The sequence below is a fragment of the Amblyomma mixtum genome, chromosome 5 (assembly GCF_055824585.1).
Source record: "Amblyomma mixtum isolate Tamu chromosome 5, ASM5582458v1, whole genome shotgun sequence".
Classification (NCBI taxonomy): Eukaryota; Metazoa; Arthropoda; class Arachnida; order Ixodida; family Ixodidae; genus Amblyomma; species Amblyomma mixtum.
Window position 1 is genome coordinate 20,328,383 of NC_143016.1, and position 24,096 is coordinate 20,352,478.

The window sequence follows — 24,096 nt, forward strand, 5'->3', positions numbered from 1 at the left end:
CGCCAGGGCCTCCGCTTCCTCCTCCGCCAGGGCCTCCGCTTCCTCCTCCGCCAGGGCCCCCACTTCCTCCTCCGCCAGGGCCTCCGCTTCCTCCTCCGCCAGGGCCTCCACTCCCACCTCCGCTGCCGCCTCCACTTCCTCCTCCGTCAGGGCCTCCACTTCCACCTCCGCCAGTGCCTCCACTTCCACCTCCGCTTCCTCCTCCGCCAGGGCCTCCGCTTCCTCCGCCGCCAGGGCCTCCACTTCCACCTCCGCTGCCGCCTCCGCTTCCTCCTCCGCCAGGGCCTCCACTTCCTCCTCCGCCAGTGCCTCCGCTTCCTCCTCCGCCAGGGCCTCCGCTTCCTCCTCCGCCAGGGCCTCCACTTCCACCTCCGCCAGTGCCTCCGCTTCCTCCTCCGCCAGGGCCTCCGCTTCCTCCTCCGCCAGGGCCTCCACTTCCACCTCCGCCAGTGCCTCCGCTTCCTCCTCCACCAGGGCCTCCGCTTCCTCCTCCACCAGGGCCTCCACTTCCACCTCCGCCAGTGCCTCCGCTTCCTCCTCCGCCAGGGCCTCCACTTCCTCCTCCGTCAGGGCCTCCACTTCCTCCTCCGCCAGGGCCTCCACTTCCTCCTCCGCCAGGGCCTCCACTTCCTCCTCCGCCAGTGCCTCCGCTTCCTCCTCCGCCAGGGCCTCCGCTTCCACCTCCGCCAGGGCCTCCACTTCCACCTCCGCTTCCTCCTCCGCCAGGGCCTCCGCTTCCACCTCCGCCAGTGCCTCCACTTCCTCCTCCGCCAGGGCCTCCGCTTCCTCCTCCGCCAGTGCCTCCACTTCCACCTCCGCTTCCTCCTCCGCCAGGGCCTCCACTTCCTCCTCCGCCAGTGCCTCCGCTTCCTCCTCCGCCAGGGCCCCCACTTCCTCCTCCGCCAGGGCCTCCACTTCCACCTCCGCCAGTGCCTCCGCTTCCTCCTCCGCCAGGGCCTCCGCTTCCTCCTCCGCCAGGGCCTCCACTTCCACCTCCGCCAGTGCCCCCGCTTCCTCCTCCGCCAGGGCCTCCGCTTCCTCCTCCACCAGGGCCTCCACTTCCACCTCCGCCAGTGCCTCCGCTTCCTCCTCCGCCAGGGCCTCCACTTCCTCCTCCACCAGGGCCTCCACTTCCTCCTCCGCCAGGGCCTCCACTTCCTCCTCCGCCAGTGCCTCCGCTTCCTCCTCCGCCAGGGCCTCCGCTTCCACCTCCGCCAGGGCCTCCACTTCCACCTCCGCTGCCACCTCCGCTTCCTCCTCCGCCAGGGCCTCCGCTTCCACCTCCGCCAGTGCCTCCACTTCCTCCTCCGCCAGGGCCTCCACTTCCTCCTCCGCCAGGGCCTCCACTTCCTCCTCCGCCAGTGCCGCCGCTTCCTCCTCCGCCAGAGCCTCCGCTTCCTCCTCCGCCAGGGCCTCCACTTCCTCCTCCGCCAGGGCCTCCGCTTCCTCCTCCGCCAGGGCCTCCACTCCCACCTCCGCTGCCGCCTCCACTTCCTCCTCCGTCAGGGCCTCCACTTCCACCTCCGCCAGTGCCTCCACTTCCACCTCCGCTTCCTCCTCCGCCAGGGCCTCCGCTTCCTCCGCCGCCAGGGCCTCCACTTCCATCTCCGCTGCCGCCTCCGCTTCCTCCTCCGCCAGGGCCTCCACTTCCTCCTCCGCCAGTGCCTCCGCTTCCTCCTCCGCCAGGGCCTCCGCTTCCTCCTCCGCCAGGGCCTCCACTTCCACCTCCGCCAGTGCCTCCGCTTCCTCCTCCGCCAGGGCCTCCGCTTCCTCCTCCGCCAGGGCCTCCACTTCCACCTCCGCCAGTGCCTCCGCTTCCTCCTCCGCCAGGGCCTCCGCTTCCTCCTCCACCAGGGCCTCCACTTCCACCTCCGCCAGTGCCTCCGCTTCCTCCTCCGCCAGGGCCTCCACTTCCTCCTCCGTCAGGGCCTCCACTTCCTCCTCCGCCAGGGCCTCCACTTCCTCCTCCGCCAGGGCCTCCACTTCCTCCTCCGCCAGTGCCTCCGCTTCCTCCTCCGCCAGGGCCTCCGCTTCCACCTCCGCCAGGGCCTCCACTTCCACCTCCGCTTCCTCCTCCGCCAGGGCCTCCGCTTCCACCTCCGCCAGTGCCTCCACTTCCTCCTCCGCCAGGGCCTCCGCTTCCTCCTCCGTCAGGGCCTCCACTTCCACCTCCGCCAGTGCCTCCACTTCCACCTCCGCTTCCTCCTCCGCCAGGGCCTCCACTTCCTCCTCCGCCAGTGCCTCCGCTTCCTCCTCCGCCAGGGCCCCCACTTCCTCCTCCGCCAGGGCCTCCACTTCCACCTCCGCTTCCTCCTCCGCCAGGGCCTCCGCTTCCTCCTCCGCCAGGGCCTCCACTTCCACCTCCGCCAGTGCCCCCGCTTCCTCCTCCGCCAGGGCCTCCGCTTCCTCCTCCACCAGGGCCTCCACTTCCACCTCCGCCAGTGCCTCCGCTTCCTCCTCCGCCAGGGCCTCCACTTCCTCCTCCACCAGGGCCTCCACTTCCTCCTCCGCCAGGGCCTCCACTTCCTCCTCCGCCAGTGCCTCCGCTTCCTCCTCCGCCAGGGCCTCCGCTTCCACCTCCGCCAGGGCCTCCACTTCCACCTCCGCTGCCACCTCCGCTTCCTCCTCCGCCAGGGCCTCCGCTTCCACCTCCGCCAGTGCCTCCACTTCCTCCTCCGCCAGGGCCTCCACTTCCTCCTCCGCCAGGGCCTCCACTTCCTCCTCCGCCAGGGCCTCCACTTCCTCCTCCGCCAGTGCCGCCGCTTCCTCCTCCGCCAGAGCCTCCGCTTCCTCCTCCGCCAGGGCCTCCACTTCCTCCTCCGCCAGGGCCTCCACTTCCACCTCCGCCAGTGCCTCCGCTGCCGCCTCCGCTTCCTCCTCCGCCAGGGCCTCCACTTCCACCTCCGCTGCCACCTCCGCTTCCTCCTCCGCCAGGGCCTCCACTTCCACCTCCGCCAGTGCCTCCACTTCCTCCTCCGCCAGGACCTCCACTTCCACCTCCGCTGCCGCCTCCGCTTCCTCCTCCGCCAGGGCCTCCGCTTCCACCTCCACTGCCGCCTCCACCTCCGCCAGTGCCTCCACTTCCTCCTCCGCCAGGGCCTCCACTTCCACCTCCGCTGCCGCCTCCGCTTCCTCCTCCGCCAGGGCCTCCGCTTCCACCTCCGCCAGTGCCTCCACTTCCTCCTCCGCCAGGGCCTCCACTTACGCATTTCTCGAGGTGTTTCTTGAAGGCTCTAAGCTGAAAAAGCCAAAAGTGGTAGGGTTTTAACGTAGGTAAACCGAGTAGACGTTCGAAAGCATAAGTTCAGCCTGGTTGGCTCATGATTTTGCTTTGCCGGGTGGTCGGCACGGCTGGCAACGATATTGTCACGTAGCAGTTGGTACAGGTAGCGCCGCGTCCAGACGGCAGAGGAACGCCAACACCGAGATGATGCCAGCGCACACCGAGACGGCCAGGATGGAACGTCGAGCTTCGTCTTCTTCAGCAGCGAACCGCGTGGCGCACGAGCTGCGTGCCGAACAGCCGCCGAGCGGCTATTGTTGTAGACGCGGCATTACCCTCCCTCTCGGAAAGAGCATCGGCCCGATGCTTTAACAAGAAAATAGGGAGAAAGAAACAAAAAAAAACAGAGTAACGCACAGCACGTAGTCACTGAATGTCTCGCGAAAAATAGGGCTTCATCCGCACTACATGAACAATCTCTGGTCTCTGCTGACGACGAGTAGTCCGGGAAGCCCCGTCAGGGAGGACTTCATAGGTTACGTCGCTTAGCTGACGGAGAACTCGGTAGGGGCCGAAATACTGCTTGAGCAGTTTTTCTGAAAGGCCACGGCGTCGAATGGGGGTCCATACCCACACTTTGTCGTCCGGGGCGAACGTCATCAGTCTGTGGCGGCGGTTGTAACGTCGGGCGTCACGGTCTTGTTGGTTCTGGATGCGCACTCTTGCAAGTTGTCGAGCTTCTTCTGCGCGAAGCGTGAAGTCCTCGGCGCCAACGTCGGGGTCGCGGCCATCATGGGGCAGCATTGCTTCCAACATTGTCGACACTTCGCGGCCGTACAACAGACAGAAGGGCGTCCTCCGCGTGGTTTCCTGTTGAGCCGTGTTATACGCGAAAGTAATATATGGCAGGATATTGTCCCAAGATCGATGCTCAACGTCAACATACATGGACAGCATGTCGACGAGAGTTTTGTTGAGGCGCTCGGTCAGGCCATTCGTCTGGGGATGGTAGGCGGTTGTCTTCCTGTGAGTAGTGCCACTCAGCCGCATGAGGGATTCCAAGAGTTTGGCAGTGAAAGCGGTGCCTCTATCCGTGATAATTAGTGCTGGAGCGCCATGCCGGAGGACGATGCGTTCCACGAAAAATTTCGCAGCCTCGGCTGCTGTGCCGCGCTGGAGGGCCTTGGTTTCAGCGTAGCGCGTAAGGTAATCAGTAGCGACGATAATCCACCGGTTTCCCGAAGATGAAGTTGGAAAAGGGCCGAGAAGGTCCATGCCAACTTGCTCAAACGGGAGTCTGGGCACTTGAACGGGATGTAAAAGTCCAGCTGGCTTGACAGGGGGTGTTGTGAAGGTAAAGGATGCGCAATCAAAGGACGAACCACGAAGAAAGACACAGGGACACACACAAGCGCACTAACAACTGTTTATTTCTTCCTTGAAACGCTTACTTATACACCTGACCACGCATTTTAAGCAACACGGACAAGGTCTTGGTTTTACACATGAGTTACCCCACAGGAGTGTTCTGCAGTTCCTGGACCTAAAACTAGAGTTCTGCGTGCGGCATGTATGTTGGTCTTACCAACCTCGTGCAAAAAAGGAACTTTTGCCGTACAAATCAGAGCATTCCAAGATTGTGAAAAGAGGCATTGCTACCCATTGCATGGATTCGGCTCTCAAAAAGTCGTGTGAGCATCAATTGCAGGCAAGTTTTGACAATCAGGTCCGCCGGCTTTCGGCAGCAGGTTTCCCTATGTCGCTCTTGACGGCGGTTGCCGAGGCCCTGATACGAAAGATGAAGACCGGTACGCCAAGTATGAGAGGGACGAGTGAACGCGAAGCGTTCAGGCCTGTGGTGGTGCCATATCTGCATAAGGTGTCTCATCACCTCAAGAGAGTTGCAGGCAGGCATGGTGTCCCTCTGGCGTTTTCTGCGCCGAATAAACTGGCGAAGCTGTGCGCCCGCACGTGCGGTGATAGAAGGAGTGGATGCCTAATCAGGCACGGGTCTACCTACATCCCTTGCGCCACAGGGGTGGTATACTCCTTCCCTCTTTCATGTGGTAAGACCTACATCGGGCAGACAGGGCGGTGCATAAACGAGCGACTCAGGGAACATGCGAATAAAGTCAGGAACAACACAGACAAAGGGGCACACCTTGTGTCCCATCTTAGTTCTTGCCGCAATTGCGCACCGCGACTTGACGAGACCGTGATACTGGGAAAAAGTAAAAATGAACAAGCGCGGCTGGCTTTGGAAGCTTTCCACATAAAGGAAAACGCGGTAGATTGTATCAGTGACACGTCCGTGGCTCTGTACGTTGCCGAAATCAACTTTTTGCGTTCGCGTCTGCGTTAACAGCCGTTGGCATGACTATTGTGGTTAGAGATTGCTTTTGAGCATGCGTGGCCAGGTGTATAAGTAAGCGTTTCAAGGAAGAAATAAACAGTTGTTAGTGCGCTTGTGTGTGTCCCTGTGTCTTTCTTCGTGGTTCGTCCTTTGATTGCGCATCCTTTACCTTCACAACATCATGCACCAACTAGGCCCTACCCAAGTTTTGTTGACAGGGGGTGTTTTTCGTCGTTGACAATTACGGCACGTGCGCACATAGTGTCGTACAGTCGCCGCAAGCTTAGGCCAGTAATAGCTCTTTTTGATCCGAGCCAGAGTGCGGGCGTAGCCGAGGTGACCTGCGGTGGGCTCGTCGTGACACGCCTGCAAGATTTCTTCACGGAGATTCGCTGGAACGACGAGGAGGTAGTCGCTTCCGGTTGGAGAAAAGTTGGCTTTGTACAGCACGTTGTTGCGCAGACAAAAGGAGGACTGGGTTCTTGCGAAGGGCTGGGGAACCTCCTCGGTACGTGCTTCCAGGAAGTCGATGAGAGGTTTCAGCGCCGGGTCCTCACGTTGCTGACTGGAAATAGTCGCTGCGTCTACGGCTGCGATGAGAGGAAAGTCCGGTTCGTCGTCGTCGCGCGCCGCCTCGACTGGATATCTGGACAAGCAGTCGGCATCGTTGTGCTGGCGCCCTGATTTATAGACGATGGACATGTCAAACTCCTGAAGGCGTAAGCTCCAACGCGCAAGGCGGCCAGAGGGATCCCGTAAGTTCGTCAACCAGCAGAGAGAGTGGTGGTCGGTTACAACTTGAAAATGTCGGCCGTACAGGTAAGGTCGAAATTTTGTCACAGCCCATACCACGGCAAGGCATTCTTTTTCGGTCGTGGAATAATTAGATTCGGCACGAGAAAGAGTGCGGCTGGCGTATGCTATTACGCGCTCAGCGCCGTCCTGCCACTGGACGAGTACAGCACCGAGACCCACGTTGCTGGCATCTGTGTGGACGAGAGTCTCCGCACGAGAATCGAAATGACCAAGGACAGGCGTGGTTTGCAAGCGTCGCCGTAATTCATCAAATGCCTGCTGCTGCTGTTCTGTCCACGTGAATGGGACGTCCTCTCTTGTAAGATGCGTCAACGGTGCAGCAAGTCGGGAAAAGTTGGCAATGAACCGCCGGTAATACGCGCAAAGGCCCAAAAAACGCCGGACCGTTTTCTTGTCCGAAGGAGTGGGAAAGTTGGCGACGGCAGCTGTTTTAGCAGGATCCGGCCGGACTCCACGATGGCTGACGACATGGCCCAGAAAAAGGAGCTCCTCATAACCAAAGTGGCATTTCTCGGGCTTCAACGTCAGGCCGGCAGATCGTATAGCCTGTAGCACGGTCAAGAGGCGCTGGAGGTGTTCTTCGAACGTTGGCGAAAATACAACAACGTCGTCCAGGTATGCCAAGCACGTCTGCCATTTCAGGCCCGACAAAACAGCGTCCATCATTCTCTGAAATGTTGCTGGAGCTGAACACAAACCGAAAGGAAGGACCTTGAACTCATAAAGGCCATCCGGCGTCACGAACGCTGTCTTCTCGCGATCCCGCTCGTCAACTTCGATCTGCCAGTAACCACTTTTTAAGTCCAGCGAAGAAAAGTAGCGCGCGTGCCGCAACCGGTCAAGAGAGTCGTCAATGCGTGGTAACGGGTAGACGTCTTTCTTGGTAACCTGGTTAAGCTTCCGGTAGTCAACGCAAAATCGCAGACTACCATCCTTCTTCTTAACCAAAACCACAGGCGAAGCCCACGGGCTCCTCGACGGCTGAATAACACCATCCTGCAGCATCTCGTTGACTTGTTCAGCTATGGCTTCACGCTCCCGCAGTGAGACACGGTATGGGTTTTGCCGAATTGGTCGGGTACTGCAGTCCGTAATGATGCGGTGCTTAGCGAGAGGCGTCTGTTTGACTGCCGACGTAGACGAGAAACAGTCTTGGAACTGATGCAGTAGGCCGACTAGGCTCTCCCTATCGGCTGGGGGTAAGCCTGGGTTCACGTCGAGGATCAGCTGAGGTGTGCAAGAATTGGACGTTTCGCTCTGGAGGGCAAGGCAGTCGTTAATTTCGGCGATGCCCTCGAAGTATGCGACCGCAGTGCCCTTGGCGATGCGTTGCCGTTCGGTCCCGAAATTCGTTAGAAGGACATCTGCCAGGCCGTTCCGTAGCGTGACGATACCTCTGGTGACGCAGACCCCATGAGAGAGTACAAGCGCAGTGTTCTGTTCTGCTACGCCGTCAGCACTGCACAGGTCGTCACAAATGACGGTAACGAGGGCACAGGATCGCGGAGGGACGGTCACATCGGCGTCGATCATGCGCAGGGCCGCTCTGCGTGGTTCGGTGTCGGCGGGAATCGTTCCAGGGGTCGAAAATGTTACCAGACGATCAGGAAGGTTTATGATGGCACCATGCTCACGCAAGAAGTCCATTCCGAGGATCAGGTCTTTGCAGCAGTGCGGCAGAACAACAAAAGTGCCAACAAAAGCAGAATTGGCAATGGTGACTCGAGCAGTGCATCTTCCGACAGGCGTCATGAGGTGACCCCCAGCAGTACGAATTTGAGGTCCATCCCAGGCTGTCTTTACCTTGCTGAGGCGATCCGCGAGGTGCTTGCTTATGATCGAAAAGTCCGCGCCTGTATCGACTAAAGCAGTCACTGGGTGCCCGTCAACGTGAATGCGGAGGTCGGCGCTAACTGCATCGGTGTCAGGGAAACTCGGGTTCACAGAATCGTGCTGCGGCGGCATCGGGATCTCGGCATCGCGCTCCGGCGGCGTTCGGGGGTCTTCGTTATATCCGCTGTCAGCAACCTTCCCCCCTGAGGTCGCCGCTTTCAGTTTCCCCGGCGCGGGCTTGGAGACCGGCCCCGCAGTCCATCTGGAAAGCCTGGCGGCTGGGCGATGTGACGCGTGCGGGAGACGGAGATCGGGGTCGGCGGTTAGATGTGGTGTCATGGGCAGCAAGGTACTCCTCTATTTCGTGGGGTCGCTCACCGAAACGGGGACAAGGAGCGTCACGTGGGAAACCCCGGAGGCCGATTTCACGGTATGGGCAACGGCGATACAGGTGGCCGGCTTCCCCGCAATGGTAACAGAGCGGCTGCTGATCAGAAGTGCGCCAAACAGCCGCCTTCCGGGCCGGTGGACGCATGGCAGGTCCTCGCTGAGGCCGCTGGTAGAATGACGGTGGCGGAGCGGTTGGCGGCGGCGGGTGGTACGGCAAGCGTTGCACAGGTGGCAACTCGGAACGGAGAGCCGCGGCGTAGCTCATGGGGCGTGGCTCCGGCATGACTGGAGGAGGCGGTGAAAATGCTTGACGAATCTCGTCGCGCACAACCTCGGTAAGAGCCGCAGCCGTCGGGTCAGACGAGGCAAGGGTCAGTTTCTGCAGCTCTTCACGGACCACAGCGCGTATGAGCTCGCGCAGCGACGCATTGTCGCTGGACACGCTCAAAGAAGCCGCACTGGCGCTTGGCTCACCGCACAAGGAGTCATTTCGGCGGCAGCGTTGATGCAAGGCCCGCTCAATGGCGGTCGCCTCTTTGATGAAGTCGGCTACCGTCTGCGGGGGATTCCGGACCAAACCAGCGAAGAGTTGGTCCTTCACACCTTGCATCAGGTGGCGGAGCTTCGCGGATTCCGCCATATCTGGGTCAGCGCGCCGACAAAGACGGGTCACGTCCTCGGCGAACATGGCAACGGTCTCATTAGGCTTTTGGACCCGAGCGTCCAGGAGGCGCCGCGCACGATCCCGGCGGTCCGTGCTAGCAAAGGTGTCCCGGACCTGCTGGCAGAAGGTATCCCAGCTTTGGAGATCGGCCTCCCTGTTCTCGAACCAAATCTTGGCTCCGTCGTCGAGGGCGAAATACACGTTCCGCAGCTTCTGCGCAGGGCTCCATTGGTTGAAATCGGCAACCCGCTCAAACTGGTCAAGCCAGTCTTCAACGTCTTCGAAAGTGACGCCATGGAAGCTGGCTGGCACGCGGGGTTGCTGGAGCGTCAAGTGTGAAGCGCTAGCCTGAGCCATGGTGGTATGCTCACCAGGTCGATGAGTGCGTGCCTCTTTTGGGAGGAGACCAAACTCTGGGACCAGTCCCAGGAGGCGGCGGCTGCTGCGGTGAACGGGCGTGCAGACAAGGGGTAGCTGGTCGGGACTCGATGAGCGGCTGTCTGAAGAGGTGTTGGACATGGGACGTCGAGCCCGCACCTCCACCAGTGTCACGTAGCAGTTGGTACAGGTAGCGCCGCGTCCAGACGGCAGAGGAACGCCAACACCGAGATGATGCCAGCGCACACCGAGACGGCCAGGATGGAACGTCGAGCTTCGTCTTCTTCAGCAGCGAACCGCGTGGCGCACGAGCTGCGTGCCGAACAGCCGCCGAGCGGCTATTGTTGTAGACGCGGCAATATTAAGGTGAAAGCCTTTAATGCCTCATACTGTCGTAGCAGACGCGTCGGCAGGAATGTCGACAGACGCGTCGGCAGGAGTGTCGACAGACGCGTCGGCAGGAATGTCGACAGACGCGCCGGCAGCCGTGTCGACAGACGCGTCGGCAGGAGTGTCGACTGACGCGTCGGCAGTAATGTCGACCGACGCGTCGGCAGCCGTGTCGACAGACGCGTCGGCAGATTTGTCTGCCTTTCGTCCTCACTGCTTAAAAAGAAACTGCGTCCAGGGTGGGAATCAAACCAGGGCCTTTGGCATTTGAAGAGGAGACGCTACCACTCCGCCACGAAGGCTCAAGGTTCCAGCATGAATAAAGGCGCATCTAGTGAATGCATAGGTATCATAAAGAAAATAAAAGGAATAAAGCCAAGAAAAGGAAAATAAAAATAAGAAACTAAGCAAAAAATAAAACAAAATAAAATAAGATGTGAAAATAAAAAGAATTAAACAATAAAAACAAGAAAAGGACGAAAAATAAAAAAGTATGAAAAATAAAAAGTAAATAACAACAAACAGAGCGCCAGGAAACGCTTTCGCCTTGCAGCACTTTAGAGAGCCCAAGTGCCCCCTGAATTTTTTAGACTCCTGGTAAAGCTATTATCGAGGTTAAGGTGATCTGAACTGTTCGCGCCGCTCATGGAAGTTGATGAAGACGACGATGTCCATTGAATAGTGCGAGATAGTGTTGCACTTTAGCACGTGCTGTGATCGGCTGCGATGATAGCACAGTGCTCTTGTGTAGCGGCCTGGTTCGAAACCCAGCCGCGGCAATATTTATTTCTGCACCCTCAAGGTCAGTGACGCCACAAGATTCATGGCTGGGTTTTACCATGCCAAGTAGTGCTTGCGCACTAAAAACATACGCGCAGGAAACAAGCTGAAAAAGCGTTCAACAATGCTGTAAAAGTATCTCACCTCGCTCACTGCGTGAGCCCAATATTTCTGCGAACGCCATTCAGCCGGTCGTGTTCATCGCCATCTTATATCAAGATGTGAAAATGGCTTAGGGGATAGAATGTGTGGTAAGTGCTTTGCTTCAAATCAACTGTGCCGCAAGGGGGGGGGGGGGGGGGGCGAGTGAAAGGACACAGGAAAATCCTCAGGTCCTTCGCTGTGCGCAGCGTAGACGACGGCAGTAATTGCATGGCGCGCAGCAGCCGCGTGTGGGATCGTATTTGAGAGCTTTTCTGGATCATAGTCGCGAAAGCACCTACTGATATTGGCCAGCAGAAAAACTAGGAGTTTTCGGTTCATACATGGTGCCCTCAATCAGCTATTCTTGCAAAAGAAACGGCAATGTAGGCCCAGAAGGAGGGCATAGCCTAATGTTTGAGTTGGTGTTCCAACCAACGGGTGCTCGGAGCGTGGTGCTCCTATGTATCAAACGTATACGGATTGCAGACGTATGGTATGTCGCTAAGCGCCAGTTTTGAGGTAAGTGTTACATCTAGCTTTCCTACGGTTCCCAGCGTCATGATTCCTTGAACAGTAGCTGATGCGCAGACTGCAGCATGTTTATGCAGCTTGCACTAGAAAAAATGAACGCCATACAAACTGTACCTGTTTGCTTTCAGCGCAATGAATTATGCAAACGGATCTTTCAAACACATTTCTTTTTCTCCAGTTTTGGCGGTTCTATCGTTAATTTTAACACGTAGAGTAAGGGGCCGCAGTGCTAAAGTTTAATCACCTCTTAGATATATCTGCGCTCCTGACCATTAACGTTTCGGATCCGCAGCGGTGGCTCAGTGGTTATGGCAATCGGCTGCTGACCCGAAATACGCGGGTTCGATTCCAGCCGCGACGGCCGAATTTCGATGCAGGCGAAATTCTAGGGGCCCGTGTGCTGTGCGGTGTCAACGCACGTTAAAGAACCCCAGGAAGTCGAACTTTACGGAGCCTTTCACTACGGCGTCCCTCATAGCCTGAACCGCGCTGGGTCATTAAACCTCTATAAACCATAGACCACAACGTTTCAATATTTATTTTGTGAATGTTACGAATAAAATTACTTCACTACAACATTATAGACAGCACATGTGGTACGCGAAGTGCGGAAAAAATAAAGGTGGAGGGGGAGTTCAGGTGTTTAAACACAACGCGTGCTTGCTTTCTCCTGCACCCGAATGGCTGAAAAAAAAAAGATCGCAGTCCCTTGATCGCAAGCTAAGGTCACACAAATGTATCTTAGTGGGGATCCGCTAGGTGGCGCCGCCCTGGTTAGCTGGCTGACTATCGTGCTCCGTTTTTCTCCTGCCCCTGGCCTGGTCCAGGGCCTTGCCCGCCCCTGGATTTACACTCCATCGCGTCAGGAAAACATCCGCACCACGAGGACACCATTCGCATCACGGCCCGCTGTCGAGCTGGCGCTCCAAGCGCCTCCAAAAATCTGCTGCGGCGCGGCGCCTCACTAACCCTAACGCGCCGCGCCTGCACCTCTGGCATGCAGCGTCTCAGCAAGCCCCTGAAGCCGAGACCCACCCATACCTCGCCGGTGTCAACTTCTTCCGACGCGGCCGCCGCGGGGCCTACTCCAACCACGCTTACAGCCATGTCTCAACCGGCTGCGTTCAACACCGGCCACACCACCGCGCCCATTCCCGTCGCGTTCACCGACGCTGGCAGCTCCGAATCAACAGCCGCAACGCAGCCGGCAGCGTTCGTCACCGCCGCGGCGTCCACTGCTGGCCAACTCCCCGCATTAAGGGAAGCCAAGAGCTTCGGGCCCACAGACGCATCGCAGTCGACTGCGTTCGTCGCCGCCGCCAGTGCCGCCGCACCTACTCGGACCACACTTCCCGCTGACAGCAAGTCCAGCACCTTGGTACCTGCGTCGCAGATTGCGGCTCAGGCTGACGACACAGCAGACATGGACCTTACGGCGTCCCCGGTCGACGGCCATCTCATTCCGTCCCCTGAGGTCGGCTGGACCACCATCGGTGCCTGCCGTAAGCCTGCCTCCGCCACCCGGCCCCGCACCGAGCTCATCACAGTTGGCATCCAGCTTCCCCCTGGCACCCTCAACCCCAAGATACCGCTCTACGACGTCCTCGCCGCAATCGTCTCCGCTGCACAACTGTCCTCCGAGAGCAGTGCGGAGATTACCCTTCAGGCCAAGCCAGCCCAAAGCCTCGTCTTTTTAAAAACTCATTCCCCTCTCACCGCCCACCTCCTGCTTTCTATCACGCATCTTCAGCTTCACGGTAAGCCTATCACCATTAAGACATATGCCCCTAATCCTCCCATCTCATGCCTCGGCGTCATCCATAACGTCGGTGGCCACTTCACCCCTGATGACCTCATGCATGATATCGAATCATTCAAAACCGATATTCTTGCTGCTCGTATGATGGGCACCACTCAGTCGGTGCTCATAACTTTCGCTGGAACCGTAATCCCCCACTTTGTGTATTTCAAACGCGTTGCCTTCCGGTGCCGTCCCCATAAGCCTAAGCCTCCCACCTGCACCCGTTGTCTCGCTCTTGGACACCGCGCCCACCAGTGTCCACAGCACAGCGTTCCGGCAAAGTGCCGTCGCTGTGCTGCTCCTCTACCCGCCGACCCTTCCGCTCATGTATGTGCCCAGCCCTGGTGCGTTCATTGCCAGGTAAACACCCACCCCTCCCTCGACCCCACTTGCCCCTTTCTCCTCGATAAACAACGCGAGTGTGCCAAAGCTGCGTACTTACGACGCCTAGCTTTGCGCCGGGCCACGCAACCCACCCCCTCCTCCTCCTCTAATCATGAACCTCCGTCAGCTCCGGTCACGTCACCACCAGGCTCCTACGCCGCCAAAGTTAAAGGCTCCTCGGTTCCAGCGTCCCTTTCCAGCGTCTCTTCCTCTGCACCACCCTCTGCATCCCTGACTGACGAGAGCCGCTCCTTTGACCTCCGGCTCGCTATGCTGGAACGCCAGCAGCGAGAGCAACAGCGCATTTCCCACGACCTACAACAACAGATACACGCCTTGACCCAAACCCTCCAGACAACCACCTCCTCTCTTACCTCCCAGCTTACCAAGCTAAATGAGCACCTTGCCACACTCACCACTCCCTCCTCCACCGCCCAGGTCGCCCCTTTGGCTGATCTTCTCGAAACCACCACACAGGCACACCACACTCGCTTGGTTCAGCTAGAGACATCGGTTCTGCAGATTCTTACCACCCTCCAAGCACAATCCAAACAATTAGAATCCTTCACTTCTACGCTCCAATCCCTGCATGAGTCACTGCCCCCGGCCAAAAAGAAGGAACGCGTACCCTCACGAAGTTCTACCTCTACACTATCATAATGGCTTTTGGCGAGGACCTCGAGATTGTGCAGTGGAACTGCCGAAATCTGTGCCATAATAAGACCCCCCTCCACCAGTATCTACTCGCCCGCCCCTCCCTGCCCCATTTTCTCCTTCTCCAGGAGACGCGGACGGCCCGCACTGTCCCAGGCTACCGCGCCTACCATGCCGCTACGGCCACACCACTTGCGTCTATTTATGTACGTAGCGACGTGCTCGTGGAGCCACTTGATATCCCCTCCGTCCTTCTTAAATATTTAGTTGGTGTGGTCTATTACCACCCTTCTTCCCGGGTCTCACTCGCCCTTTTGTCTTTCTACAACCCCCCTGTTACCTCCTCTTTATTTTCCGCCCTGGGCAAGTTCCTTCACTCTCTTCCTTCTAACTCCCATCTCCTCTTTGGTGGCGACTTTAATGCCCCTCACACACTCTGGGGCTACCCTCAAACCCTCAAACCCGGCCGCCTCCTCCACTGTCTGGCCCAGGAACGCCACCTCACCCTTCTCAATACTCCTGGCTCCCCTACTCGAGCGGGCACTGCCTCACAGCGCCCCACGACACCCGATCTCACTTTCTCTCGGGGTTCACTTTCATTTCACTGGCAAGTGACAGCCGAAACTCTTCTCAGTGACCACTATCTTGTCCACATTTCCACCTCTCTTTCCCACATCCCTCGATGTCATCCGGTCACTCATACTGACTGGAATGCCTTCCGCGCTAATCTCGCCTCTGACTCCTTTCAATCCTACGACGACTGGACGTCGCGCATCACTGCAGCGCTCACGTCCAGTAGCCGTCGTGTTCGCTCTTGTCACCCAGTCCCAGACCCAGATCCTCACCTACTCCGTTTATGGCGTCGCCGTAAACGTCTTCAACGCTCCTTCCGCTGCCAACCCCACAATGCCCAACTTTCTTCCCGGATCACTGCTCTGCGGGCCGAGATCGTCGCCCACTGCGCCTCACTCGAGCACTCTCGTTGGAGTGCTCTTTGTGACCGTCTTGACTCTGCATTGCACTCGCGATCCACATGGTCTCTCTTCAAATCCCTCCTTGGCACTAAACCTGCCCTTGCTCCCACTCTAGCTAAAGCCCTCACTCAAGGAACTCCCTCCGATGTTTTCGATCAGCTCGCCTCTCTCTATCTCCCGCCCCCTCTGGCACCCTCCTACCCGGTGTACTGCGGTGGACCTAACCCCGATCTGGACCAATCCTTCACTCTCCGGGAGCTCGAATCGGCTCTGGCTGCTAATGCTACACGCTCGGCTCCCGGTGAGGATGCCATTACATACACCACACTTCGCAACCTTCCTGACTGCGCCAAAGAATTCCTCCTTAAAACCTACAATGATGCATGGGACAGCGGCTGCCTGCCCAGCTCCTGGACCTCCTCCCTCATTTCTATGATTCCAAAGCCGGGCAAGCCTCCCTCTCTCTCTAACCTCCGCCCAATCTCCCTGACATCATGTGTTGGTAAGACCCTTGAGCGAATGGCCCTGACTCGCCTCTCTAATTTTCTCGAGACGAGGGAGTTCTTTCCTCATTCTCTCATCGGCTTCCGACGCCACGTCTGTGCACAGGACATGTTTCTGGTTCTCCAGCACACGTTTCTGTCACCTACCCCCACTCAAATTCACGCACTTGTGACCGTCGATGTTCGCAAGGCCTTCGACGGTGTTTGCCATGACCACATCCTTTCCCAACTCGCCTCCCTAGACTGTGGCTCCCGCATGTACTGTTATATCCGCTCATTCCTCTCTAAACGTGTCGCTCGCTTTCGAGTCGACACCTATCTGTCCGACCCCCATAACCTCACCCGAGGCACTCCTCAAGGTGCTGTTCTCTCTCCTACCCTTTTCAATCTTGCTATGGCCCCTCTCGCCTCCCAGCTAGCTGAAATTCCCGACCTGCATCATATATTTTACGCCGATGACATCACTCTCTGGTGTTCGTCTGGCTCTCCCGGTCACGTACAGGACACCCTGCAACGTGGCCTAGATCTCATCGACTCCTTTCTCACCACTGCTGGCCTCTCTCCTGCTCCTGAAAAATCCGAGCTCCTTCTCCTCAACCATTCCTCATACCAGCGCTCACACAACCAATTCGTCTCTCTCTACCTTTCTGGCTCTCCCATTCCTGTCGTCAAGCAGTGCAAAGTTCTTGGCTTTCCTTTGCATGCAGCCAAGAACGTGCAAGCCCTCCACCGTGCTGTCACCACCTGCCACTCCGTAACTCACCTCCTGCGGCGCGTGGTCACTCGGCGCTCAGGTCTCCACGAGGCTCATGCGTGCCGAGTTGCCCACGCGCTGGCCCTCAACAAGGTCTTATACTTTGCACCCTACGTTTCCTTCAATCAGACTCAACTTAACGCTCTTGAGACTGCCCTTGTGGGCCTCTACAAGGCAGCTCTCAACCTCCCTATCACTACCTCTACTGCAAAGATCTTTGCAACAGGCCTCTTTCATCCTCTCCGTTCTCTGCTCTCTCTCCATCATGACTCGCAGATTGCCCGGCTTTCCCTTACCCGTCAGGGTCAGTGGTTACTGACTCAAGCGGGTATCTCGCCCCTTCCCTGCGCCCCGATTACCTCTCCTATTCCCACCCCGGCTCCCAATCTTCGCATCCTCCCCCTTCCGTCCAACATGTCCCCCGTTCTCCACGCCGGCCGTCGTCATGCGGCCGCACAGCACCATTCCCCTCTCTTTGATACCCAGGGTGTAGCTTACACGGATGCCTCCTTCGTGGCTCCTCGAGGTTCCTGCGGCTACGCCCTGTACCACCCCCACCTCCCCGCTCCTGAAACTCACACCAGCGGGCCGTTTCTACGCCCTCCAGATGCATTGTCCCTCGAGGTCCTCGCCATTGCGCATGCACTCCAGTCATTTGCCCTCCTTCCCTCTCTTCAAGAGTACACAGTCTATTCAGACTCACAAGCCGCTATACACCACATACAGAAACGCACCCTAACCCCTTCTCTTCAACAGGAGGTCGAACGAGCGGTCTCCGCATTGCAGCCTTCCATCGTTTTCCTCCGCTGGGTCCCTGGGCATTCAGGGATTGACGGCAATGAGCTGGCTCATCAGCTCGCCCGTGACACACTTTTCCGGGCACCGTTGATCCCCTGGCCCAAGCCCTCGGAGGACGGTGGGAGACTCACCCTTCGCCGCACCATAAAAGAGGTCTACCTCGAGCTCCGCCTCGACAAACGCCTTTACCCTCCCCCTCATCCATCACTCACAGTGCCGGAGGCTCGCCTTCTTCGGCACGTTCAAATGAATGCAATCATCACCCCGTCTCGCCTCTTTCTCTATCGCTATCGATCGGACCCTTCCTGTCCCAACTGCCCCTGTATCTATGCGGACCTTGCCCATTGCCTCTTCTATTGCCCGGCTGCTCAGCAGTCGGGTTCCTACCCCCCACCTTCTTTATCCATCACCACCTGGCTCGACTGGCTTGGCGCTGAAGGGGAGAAAGAACAGCGACTTCTGGTCGCCCAGGCGGTCGACATGCTCGGCCTGTAAATTTTGGCCGAATAAACGTCTTCTACTACTACTACTACTATCTTAGTATCTTACATTTGGCGCATATCTGATCACTTCAGCGCAAGATAATTATACGTCGGTGGTTGTGCTCATGAATGAAGCAAAATTGTCACGGCCCCGATTACCACGCTTTTTGGCGGCGCGTGAGTGCAGTAACTAAAGCCTATCCAGCATGGGTCATTTTTGGTGCACGAGAACGTGCCGTGTGTGTAGCGCACGCGGCCGTACCACTGAACTTGCACAATCATGGGGGCTTCTCACACCTCCTTTTGCGCCCGGGGGACGGGGGGGGGGGGGGGGGGTGCAAGTTCGTGCGTGGCCCACGCGGCACGTTTTCGCGGGCGAAAAACGCTTCATACAGACCAGGCTTAAGAGAATAAAATCATGCTGCGTGCGACGACATTACGCGGAAGCATGCTCAAAGTACAGGCATTTTCATCCAAAGAACAAGAATTGCGTGCGCTGGTACCGAGGGGATTTCACGGATAAGGAAGTTGCCACTCGACAGCGGTATTCTCTTTCTCTGCTGTGATGACTCTAACCAGGAAGCACGCAGGCGCACGCTGCTAGAACTACCGTGCGCAGGTATGCGAAATCAATAAACGCGATTCGTTTTAGACATAAAGGCGCTTTCAGACGAGCGAACCGGATCGCAGACGAACCGCGCCGACCGCCTACCACGTGACGCAAGCGTCACTGCTCTGAGAGACTGCGAGCATCCTGCGCTGAGTACCGTTGGGCTTAATGCTCCGTGCATAACACACTGCCTCCGTCCATGCTTCCAGCCCGGCTACTTTTCAACTCACCATTCCGGCCTCCTCGGTCCTCGCCAGGAGGCAGAGATACTCGGCACCCGCATTGGCAAACCACGTGGGAGTCGCCGGCTGTGGCACCAGATGGCGCAACCACTGCGGCGACGAAGAGAAAACAAAGCAGACCACTTGGAGCCAACGCAGGAGCGCACAGTAGGTGTTCGATCAAAGCCTAAGTGAAATTTGTGTGGCAAGCATGTTATTGAGTGTGGAATAACCTGAACACAGAAAGCGATGTAAATACGAGCACAGTGACAATAAACAAAGAAAACAAAACTGTGGAGTAAACTCCGCTACACATCCCGGCCTGCAGTTCACGAAAGATTTGCTTGAAAGCTGCCAACATTCATCGTACGCGAAAAAAAAAAAAATTTCACGGTTTTTTTAGGTTTGCGTAGAATACAAGATGCAAAAATAGGGTAACAATGAAAATTATTCAAAAGGCAAAAAAATGGTTCCGAGTTTGAAGTCTAGCGCAATAAATATGAGGGCTGGAATGCTAGATGAAAACAAGTCTCTGTATCGGAATCAGTAGGAGCCAGCCTATCTGTCTTCGTGCAAGCATGTCTCCGTGATATTATAATCACAAATACAAGAACATATTTCATGGTGTAGAACATGATTAATATTCTGCATTGTTTTGGGAAAGCACGATCCAAGCACCTCTATTGTCAGATACCAAAGGTAGAAAGATGAAAATCGCAGATATCAAGAAACGCGAAATTGGCGCGCCCCACTGCTAGCGATGGTACGCGCGTTGATTAATGGGCACTAAGCTGAAAAAAAAATATCATGTGGCCCAAAGCTGCCAACCAAAGCATGAGGGATTGTAATGCAAAATTACATTGAGTCCGATAAGCCCGCGGCTCAAAACGCACATTTATCTGAGCCCAGGAAATTTGGTGCAAAGATAGTATGGCTACCGTGGAGGAAGTCGCTCTAAATTCACCATTCAGACATGCAGGATCTTAAACAGGATCGACCAATTAAAGCGAATTTTTAACGGAAGCGCTACGAAAACGAATAATTTGCTAGGAAATAGAGCGTGTGATTCCGAATCGAACGCAGCCACGTAACGCGGTTTCCGAAGAGTAAGGGCTCCACCTGTTTCCTCGTGACATCTTTAACTCAACTCACTTTTAACCATCTCTGAAAACTCAGTAGTGCGAAACATGAAAATCACGGTGAAACTGAACTCAACGCAAAAAAAAAGGAAGTTGAAACAGAAGTGAATTTCGTTTCCAATGGTAGTTATATACAGAAAAAATCCCTATATTCGACCTTATGCCGGCGCGAACCTGGTAGCTGATGACGCCTCAAACGTCGGCCATTGTCATCTTTCTTTTTTTGTCTCCGCCATTGCCGCAAAGATGAAATGAATGCTTCTAATAGGCCTTCCCATGCAACCACCACCCTTGCAGGAGACTTCAGATGGCCACATACAACTGGGAGGGGTGTAGGCCGTGATATCGTTAACAAGAACAGGTCCTTTAATTAAAGGCGCTGGTAGTTACTGCGTACAAGCTCAGGTGGCGACTCGTACACTACACTAATAGAAAGGAGAACGGATAGACTCGTCATCATCCTCACCGCGGTCAATTTGTATGACTGGGCACTTTTGTTTTTCTTTCTTTTTCTTGCTGATTCTAACATATCTAAATATGTGGTTAATTGGAAAGCCAGCAAATGTCTCCACAATAAAGACCGCAGCGAAAGTATGACGCCAGAGCACAGAAGGGCTCTACTGATCGGAAAGAGTTAAAGACAAGGAAGGAATGCAAATAGACGCTGAGTTCAATTCGCATACAACCTCGCCGAGATCGATTGAATGGTTACTGCTAACAGCAGCTACGCAGCTGCTGCAGTGTATTTCATGCTGTAACCTACTTTCGGCGACGATGTAGGGTGCAAAGTTTTTATCAAATTTTGTACTCGTTGTGACTGTCTCCAAACATCTGAACTGTCACACATGAACGAAATCATACGGAAATAGTACTCAGGAGACGGAATACTCACTTGTCCTGCGACAGTCTTGCAGATGTTTTCCTTCTGGACACTCTTGAGAACTACGAGCCCGAGGCTGTCCTGGTCGATATTATGGATCACGAAATCTGCGAAGGTTGTGCAAAACACATTATATCTTGTATATCTTGTTGAAAAGCCGCCTAACGCTTTACGCGTTCTTTTTGCGCTGGGCAAACGCCCCACTTTCACGCGTAGCTCTCAGCTAGTCCTCGTCTAGCGATGTCACCCATGCTTAACATAACACTCTGCAGCTGTTTTTCCTGTTGCTTGACAAATAGTAGCCCTGTCTTTTGCGACGGGAAATTTGCGGCCCATCGTCCCTTGTCGGCTTAGACACTCCTGTTGAAAACCAAAACCGGACATTTTTTTATTCGAATTTTTGTAGCCCAACAGATCTTTTGTAATGCTTTTTTTGGAGAACTTGTAGTGACAACATAAATTTTTTAGAATTGTTTTTTAAGTATTGTGCTGTCCCTTGTGGTAGCGGCAGTGCTACCCAAAATAGTATAACAAAAAAAATCTCTCTTAATTCACGACTAGACGACTAAACATTTTCTCGTATTTCGGTCAAGAGTCTGCCCTTTTCTTCGACTGGGAGAGGCCTCAATCTTGGGGCGCATTAAGCAAACTCACGACGGCCGCGGTTGCCAATGATCACATTGTTCCAGCAATCTCCAGCAACCAACGATTTCCCGCCTCTGAGGCGGGTGCCCAAACCACTATGACACGGCTGCACTGAGAACATTCAATATGTGGCATTCCATGAGCACCACCGAACCTCCCCTACGCTACGGACCTTGAGCAATCGCGAGCTCCAGTTCCAAGATCGCATTGAACGCTAAGAGTCTTGCTCAGTTTATCTCTCAAGAGTATCTGCATTTCCCTTATAGGCTAATAAAGCACCACAGAGAGGTCCAGTTTTAAATAATGTGCCCAATTCGTACCCAACTTCTGGACGAAATTGTCCTGTGCAGTCTCCAGGAATGAGTGCAAAAATTCGAAGCTCTTCTGGGCCTCCGTTTTCAAATCCTGGTCTTCCGCGGTACCGTACTGGACCATGACCTGCACGAAAGGAAACCGCTAGCATTATGGCATATCACTCCGCTATTATTGGGCTAGCGAATCAACAGCTTACAAAGCATTAAGGTTTCAGGCAGTCAGCAACTGACCTGTTTCAAGCCATCCACGGCTTGCGTCTGTTAAACTCACGAATTAATGAGGAATCAAACGCAAAGCTCGAAAACAGAAACAAACAGAAAGCTCGCACACGGGCACAGGCTTGCATTCCAAGAAATGTCTGAGGTTTCCCGAGTCCACTCTTAGTGCGTGCGTTGAGATCGGACTCTCAACTGAGACACCGAACGAGCACGCCACCCTAAACTCGCCTCAGACTTTCCAATAAATGGGGTATCCCCACTCCGGCCGTAAGAAGGAGGGGTGACCCTCATGAAAATGGACAAATATAAACGGGAAGTGCGCTCGCTAACACGTGTTCTATGAAATTACGGAGACAGATGTATTAGAGCCTTTCCTCACTAGAAGTCGGTGCCGCGGACAGTGTAGTATGTCTCTTGCGTTCGAAAACTCTCGTGTCGAAAACTCTCGCGTTCACGTGCTTGCGACGGATGATATGATCTGGAAGGCCCGCGAAGAGGGAAGTTTCTTTTGCGCACTTTGCGCTCCGTCACTCTTGAGCCCATTTGTTGGGTTTTCTCGGCTTTTCACGATCGAATCAAGTACTCCATCTCCTCCTGCCTATCCTCAAATCGCCTTTGCCTTTATTATCAGATTGCCGCTGCTCGTTTTCTTTGTCTTAATCTGGCACATATTCTTAAGCTTTAAATGCTTTTAGGACCCCTTCTCGTGCAATTTATCGGACATCATCCCGAAACTGCAGTGAACCTAAGGCCGAACCTATAGAGCCGAGCTTTGACGGAGGCTTCCAATCTCTATAGCTGGAAACAAGCGTTTAGGCGCCATTATTTTTCTCCTCTCACGGTGCAGCTGAGCTCTGCCCAAGGAAAGTCAGCCAGTTATGCGTTATTACCACGTGTGACATGAGCGGACTACGCTGGCAGTCCACTTTGCAAGCGCAACGCACGCTCAGCAAAATCGCGCATGCGCGCACACTTGCATAGCTTATAGCAGCTGGTAACCAAGCGTAAACTTTGTTCGTAAAAATGGGGCAAGGTCTTCTGCACTTTGGCTGTCGAGTCATGAGGCGTTTGACAAAAGTGAGGAGTCATCTTTCTTTTAAGCTGCGTAATGGGGCTCTTGTGGCATCCGTGGGAGGACTACATGTCAAAAGAAGGCGATAGAGAGTTCATCTCACCTTCAAGAGATTTGCAAAGGTGGCAATTAATCACAACACAGAAGTAAACCCTTTGGGCTCTAACATTTCAGAAAGGTACATGGCGAATGAAGTCGACTTAGTTTTAAGGGGAGGGGGGACTAGAACAGCAGTAATTAAAATCACATTGCTTACCACCACCGGGCCTAGGTCACTTGTTCTACACTCGCTGTCAAAAGTAAATGGAAGGCGACATTGCCGAAAAAATTTAATTTCTTTAAATCTAAAGCATAACGGTCCGTGTTTGTTTTTGCACAGTGTAATTCACGCAATCACAATTAGGGTTACACATCTGTATTAAAGGATGCATGAACTGAGGGGGCAATGGAGAAATTTTTTCGTTAATATTGCCTTACGTTTACTTTTGACGGCACCTGTACATACGCATAGTCGCGCAGCCGCCTCCCCCCCCGTCGGCCTCTTTTCAGCGCTTTCATTTTTCATGGCTCGGCTTAGAGGAGATGCCAGAGTGGGACAGTTCTGTCACCTCTCCTCTACTGATAAGCTCTTGCCCCCCCCCTCCCCCATCTACTTGCCAAATCGCGCCGCCACAGTAAACCACAACGCTTAGGCCCAACGAAGGAGAGGCTAATCACATGTCTCGCTCGTATTGATGGCTGCGGGATACTACCCGACTCGATGGCTACTTGTTTTTACTGAGTATCTCGATTATGATACTGAATGGGGGAAATATTTCTGGAAGTTGATATTCGGTGACAGCGCTGCTTGATGAAGAGACGTGTACGAAGGTGTTGTATGTACTCACATTGGGGATGATAGGGTACGCCTTCAAGGTACCAGGTAACAGGACCCACGTCAGCTGGTGGAGGAACATCTTCAAGGTGTCTTTAAACTTGTGCACCTCAGTGTCCTTTTCACTGCACACACAAAGAAGCACTTTTTAGTGCATATGATTTAAAAATGCAGAGCAGATTCGATCATTTAGAAAAATAGATTATGAAACATGTGTTAGCCCGAGGTGCTTGAATATAGGCATAAGAAAAGCGTTACGCCATAAATACT

General features: G+C 55.3%; 1 protein-coding gene across 1 annotated transcript in view; it reads right to left on the reverse strand.

Annotated features, from left to right (window-relative positions):
• LOC149341457 (uncharacterized) overlaps nt 1-24,096 on the reverse strand; it is a 106,219-nt gene that overhangs the window by 54,404 nt on the left and 27,719 nt on the right. Inside the window, exons 6-10 of the mRNA XM_089542862.1 lie at nt 23,840-23,951; nt 21,668-21,785; nt 20,715-20,809; nt 18,693-18,794; nt 3,160-3,238 (exon numbers count right to left, since the gene is read on the reverse strand). Coding sequence (XP_089398988.1) covers nt 3,160-3,238; nt 18,693-18,794; nt 20,715-20,809; nt 21,668-21,785; nt 23,840-23,951 — 506 coding nt within the window. The remainder of the gene's footprint in view (nt 1-3,159; nt 3,239-18,692; nt 18,795-20,714; nt 20,810-21,667; nt 21,786-23,839; nt 23,952-24,096) is intronic.